Consider the following 6,000-nt stretch of genomic DNA (forward strand, 5'->3'; position numbering starts at 1 on the left):
CCGTGAGCCATGGCCGCTGAGCCTGCGCGTCCGGAGCCTGTGCTCCGCAACAGGAGAGGCCACAACAGTGAGAGGCCCACGTACCGCAAAAAACAAAACAACAACAACAAAAAAAACCCAAAAACAACAAACCTTCAATATATCAAGAATTCTTACCTAATGACCATTAACCCAGGAGGGAACACAAAGATGCTCCTACACAAAAATAATCCAAATGTGAAAACTATTATCCTTTAGCACTACTGCAAACAAAGTTTAACTTGAGTTATAAAACCAACGCAGAAAACAGAAAAAAACAACATCCAGACTATACATATGCACACTACCAGAGGCAATAAAACAGCACAAAAGTATAGAAACTTTTTTAGAAAGTCTTAAACATGATATAAAATTTCTAATTGATTCATGCTAAAAGTATTATGCCAAGTGAAATAAGTCAGACATAAAAGGCCACATATTGTATGATTTCATTTATATGAAATATAACAGGCAAATTCATAGAGATAGAAAGTAGATTAGTGACTGCCAGGAGGTAGGAGGAGGGGAGAACAAGGAGTGACTGCTAATGGCTTTTTTACAGACTTTTTCTTTTTATTTTTTAATTTATTCTTGGCTGCACTGGGTCTTCATTGCTGCGCGCGGGCTTCTCATTGCGGTGGCTTCTCTTGTTGCGGAGTGTGGGCTCTAGAGCACAGGCTCCGTAGTTGTGGCGCACGGCTTAGTTCCTCTAGGGCATGTGGGATCTTCCCGGACCAGGGCTCAAACCCGAGTCCCCTGCATTGACAGGTGGATTCTTAACCACTGCGCCACCAGTGAAGTCTGGCTAATGGCTTTTTGGAGTGATGAAAATATTCTGGAATTAGACAGTGGTAATGGTTGTACAATTTTGTGAATATACTAAAAACTACTGAACATTTTAAAAGGGTGAATTTCATGGTATGCAAATTATATCTCAATTTTTTTTAAGTTTATGACCATTTTGGCTATTTTATCTCAGAGAAAACTGTTTTTTAATAGGAATCTAATTTTATAGTAGTTTGTTTCCTCAAGCTGATCTAAACTAGTGGTTATAAACTGGTCCCCCTTTTTAAAACCACGGCTTTGAATTTTTCTCAATGTTATCTACCAACTTGCCAACACTTATAAATAGAAATTTTTCATAAGAATCTGTGTTTCTGGCTTCCTACAAAAAACTGGAGTTCTAAAAATACTAGGCACACCTGCACAGAAACAATGGCCTGGAGCGAGCAGCAGCTAACATACCTGCTATTTGCCATGATCCCCATCACTCTCTATTGTGTCCTAGATACTGAAGCTAAGTATCAGCTGCCATTTAGCTCCCCAGTTGTGAGTTTGTTACCCCTGAACCAAACAAAGACCATCTACCTTTCTTAGTAGGGCATACTATGAATCACTGCTGATAAAATGTAAGCCTGTAATTGGTCTAAGGGTACAAATTTCCAGCTATAAAATGAGTGGATCTGGGGATCTAATGTACAGCATGGTGACTATAATTAACAATGCTCTATTATATATACATAATTGAAAGCTGCTAAGAGAAGTAGATCTTAAATGTTATCTCCACACACATACACACACACACACACACGAATGGTAATTACATGAGGGGATGGAAGTGTTAACTTACTGTGGTAAGCATTTCACAATATATATACATGTATAAAATCAAAGCTGTACACCTTAAACTTACATATGTTATATATCAATAATATCTCAATAAAGCCGGAAAATAAATTTTAAATGTAACCATGTATGATTACATTTTTAGTGACTGCAAAGAGAAAAAACCTGACAGTGACACCTGTTGAATAAAACCCTGCAACTGTTACAGATTCGTGCTCTTATAAAACACTTTTATGTGGGGGCGGGGGGGGAATCCAGGGATGTTTCCTACAAACGGGAAACAAATTCTTTTCATTTCATTTACAATTGAAAGTTATTTTCACCTACTAATAGAAAATAGCACCGTAGTAACTACTTACCCCCATATTGGTGTTGGCACAAAATGAGGGAAAGCTGTCTTACTCATTGTCATTGATTGGATATGAAAACAAACTGCTTTATTTACTCACTGATTTTATGTTTAAACCATCTAGAACCCCCCTGATGCTTATGTGCACAAAGAAAAGCAACCCCTACCCACGTTTAGCTTCTACGCAATAGACTGTATTTACAAAGATGGAAAAAAGCAAAATACAAGGTGTACATGGAAATAACACAGAAAAGTAGATTCTACTACCTCCTAGCTCAAGTGTAAATGAGGACTGAGCTAAATGCTATGTCAACTACCTTTCAGCTTTAAAATTCTGTGTACTTAAACAGATCTCCTTTCCTCCAAATAAAATAATTCGTCTAGCTGAACTGCCTGTCCTGTAGATGGGAAGGTTAAAATAGTATTTGCATTCCATTTCATTTGTACCATCGCTTTTAACAGCTAATAAAATATCAACACATAAAATGACTTCTAAAAGCAGCTATTCTCTTCCAGGCAAAAACAAACTCAGTTCTACATGTCTTCCAAAAGAAAGACCAAATGAGCCAATTCCTTAGTACTTTATTAGAGGTAAACCCCAAGGTTCTTTCCCCACCCCCCCACCCCCACCCCCAGCCATGCCACTTCATTAACTTGCCCAAATACCTTCAAGTTTACAGGTGACATTTTACATATCATCTTTACCACCAAGTATTAGTAGATATTATATAAAACTGGAGTAGCATCACAATTGTTTCACAACTGCAATTCCTAAATACACAAATGCAAAGGTGCAATTGGATTTTATGTCCAACTGAAAATACAATCCTGTTTCTGTTTAAACCTGATGGTGAATAAAATGAGATGCTCTCCCAAAAGTTCACCAAATTTCTAGCACACATAATCCAAATAACTTTCTTCAAAAGTGTAAGACGAGAAACAAAACAAAAATTGCTACCTCAACTATAAGTTATGGAACCACAAGGTGCCATTAGATTGGTAAAGATTAGTGGAGACCCTGGATCTTGAGTTACACACCATTAAGAGTACAACGTGCGTTAACTGTACAGGAATTGGTTTATGCTTTACCTTTTATTCTTTAATAGTGCTGCCCCACAGAAGTTTCTGATGATACAGATGCTCCACACCTGTATTGTCCAATACCATAATCAAGAGCCACGTGGGGCTACGGAGCACCTGAAATGTGGCTAGCCGGAATGAAGAACTGAATTTATTTTATTTAAAATTAAAGTTAATTAGGGACTTCCCTGGTGGTGCAGTGGTTAAGAATCCGCCTGCCAATGCAGGGGACACGGGTTCGAGCCCTGGTCCGGGAAGATCCCACATGCCAAGGAGCAACTCAGCCCGTGCACAACTACTGAGCCTGTGCTCTAGAACCCAAGAGCCACAACTACTGAAGCCCGCACACCTACAGCCCGTGCTCCGCAACAAAAAAAGCCACTGCAATGAGAAGCCAGTGCACCGCAATGAAGAGCAGCCCCCGCTCGCCGCAACTAGAAAAGCCGGCACACAGCAACAAAGACACAACGCAGCCAAAAATAAATAAATAATAAAATTAAAGTTGATTTAAATTTAAGTTGTCACATGTGGCTAGTGGCTATCATACTGGACAATGCAGTTCCACAATTTGAAATACAAAGTATAAGCTTGACTAAACACTAGAGTTTTTCAAAGTATCATGTCCTGATGATGTTAACACCAACTAAAAACTTCCTGATACCAAATGATACACAAGTTCAGCCATCAGCCTAAACAGAAAAGTCACTTATGAAATGACACTACTTAGATTGAGAATTTAAGGTACAATATTCACTAAGAGACAACATTGAAAAATATACCTCAAGTTTTTACCCCACTGTTTTTCAAAAGGGGAACTCACTTTCGGAATAGTTTCCCAATACATGCAATTACCTTCCCTTCAAATCTGTTCACCATCTTCTCTTCAGAAAAACAAATGGCAAAGATAAATTCTCAGCACTAAGGAGTCTACTGCGATTCGGTATATTTCACACGTTAATTTCCCTTTTCCTTCAAGGAGAGATTCAGGTGTTTGGAAACCTTTGCATCTCCTGAAAGCCTTGTTGCCCATCGTTCCACGTTTTCAGGTGTACAAGTAATTCTGATACAGTTGCGATTTCGTTCCTAGACACAAAGTATTTCCTCAATCCAAGAGTCATGACAGTTTACCACACTTCAGGTATTCTTGTATCAGCTCTTCCTGAGTCAAGAAAAGTAACCAAGATGGTGCACAAGATGTCAGAAGAAAACAAGTGTGGGAACTTGCACGTTGAATAACTACTCCCTGAGCAAAATCTCCTTTGACCCAAAGAGTCGGCCTCGAACTAGCCGGCGACGCCAACAAGCCAGCAAGGTCGTGACCCTCGGTCACGGCCGCCGGCAGCGCCCCGCCTGGCTGCGGGAAGCCACCTGTTAGGCCCCGGCCTCACCTGGAGAGGAGGCGCGGACCCGGACGCGGGCGCCCGGCGCGAGCACGGACCCGCCCCTCCGGCGGCGGCGGCCGGAGGCGGCACGTGGGCTCCCCCAGCCAGGCTGCGCTGACAGGCGGGCCGCCGCGACCCCCGAGGTGCCCCCGCCTCCCTCGCACCGCCCAGCCGAGCGGGCGCCCAGCGGCCCACACCGCCGGCCCCCCGCTTCCTCCCGCCTTCCCTCCCACCCCCGGGCCTGCCGCCCCTCGCCTACCTGGTCGCGGAGTTTGAGGAACGCCATGGCGGTCGGCGCCGCCCGGCCACCGCTCCCGCCCCAGGAGCCTCGCCTGCGCCCGGAGGCGACGGGTCGGCGGCAGTGAGCTAAGGAGTCCGCGGGCAGGGGGCGGCGCCGCCTCCCTGCCGCCCTCCGCAGCCGAGAGGTGAGGAACCGGAGGATCCCACCTCCTCCTCGAGGACTCCCCGCCCTCCTCCTTCCTTTCTTCCTTTTTCCCTCCGCTGTCTCCGCAGCCGCTGCCGCCTCACGCCCCCTTCCCGAGACAGCCGGGCAGCCCCCGCGGCCGCCCCGCTCCAGCCCGCGGCAGCCGCGGCATCCAAACTCCACTCCACAATATTACCACCACCGCCCGCCGCGATTGGCGGCCGCGCGGGGGAGAGGCCAGAGTAAGACGAGCGCCCATTGGCCACGCCGCCGCGCTCGCTCGGGCCCCGCCTCCCGGATGGGCAAGGGCGGGGGAGGAAGCGGTGAGGGTGGGCGCGGAGCCGGGCGCACTGGGCGGGGGCGAGCGAGGGAGTGGAGCCGGGGGAGGGGCGGCCAGGTGCCCTGGGCGCGCGCCCTGGGCGAGGTGGGAGGAGCCCGGGTTTGAGGTGCGGGTCCTGGGAAGAGAGGGGTAACTGTCAGGGGCTCGCACGTGGAGGGAGCGTGCAGAACGTTCCCCAAAGCCGGAGGAGACTGCAGGGGCTGGGTGAGGGGCCGGAAAGGGGGTGAGAGGTGGGCACCTGGGGGCTGCTGCCTTCCTGGGAGCGGCGAGGGGAGGGTGGCGAACAGGACTTGCACGTGGAGGGGGAGTGAGGATTCGCCCCTGGGCTTCCGCAGGATGCAAGAGCCAAGGGAGTGGGGTGAGAGATGGTCACCGGGAAGCGGCTGTCCTCCCGGGGGTTGGGGGGCGGGCAGGAGGGCAGGGCCGGAGGGAGGGGGAGGGGGAGCGTGAACTGGCGGAGTCTGGCACGTTGTCTAAGGAGAAAGAGCGCCTCTTTTCTCTCTGGCACGCGCCCCTCCGGACCTGAGGAGGTTAGAGGGGACGTCTGGGGGGGGGGGGCGTCCTCCCGCGGGCAGCAGCCGTGGGGGAGGAGGGCGATGCTGGCATTCTGGGCAGGAAGGCAGCACCTTCGCAGCCAAACTGGCGTGGACGCCTGAGCCTTTCTCTACCCGCGGTTCCAAACCGAAGCAAGGCTGTGGTTCTCTCCCCAAATCCTCCTGCCTGGCTTGCATTTTTCCCCCTTTCTTCATTTGCATCTGAAGGGTTTTGCCTCCCACTCGAG

The 6,000-nt window shown here is 48.1% G+C and overlaps 1 protein-coding gene across 2 annotated transcripts in view; it reads right to left on the bottom strand.

The window, feature by feature from the left end:
• Window positions 1-5,062, bottom strand: part of ANKRD28 (ankyrin repeat domain 28) — a 165,036-nt gene extending 159,974 nt beyond the window's left edge. For both annotated transcript variants that reach the window (XM_060099453.1, XM_060099452.1), the window contains exon 1: window positions 4,715-5,062. In XM_060099453.1, the coding sequence (XP_059955436.1) occupies window positions 4,715-4,741 (27 nt within the window). In that variant the 5' untranslated portion in view covers window positions 4,742-5,062. The remainder of the gene's footprint in view (window positions 1-4,714) is intronic.
• Between the last annotated feature and the right edge of the window lie 938 nt (window positions 5,063-6,000).

Source organism: Mesoplodon densirostris, chromosome 5 (genome assembly GCF_025265405.1).
Source record: "Mesoplodon densirostris isolate mMesDen1 chromosome 5, mMesDen1 primary haplotype, whole genome shotgun sequence".
Classification (NCBI taxonomy): Eukaryota; Metazoa; Chordata; class Mammalia; order Artiodactyla; family Ziphiidae; genus Mesoplodon; species Mesoplodon densirostris.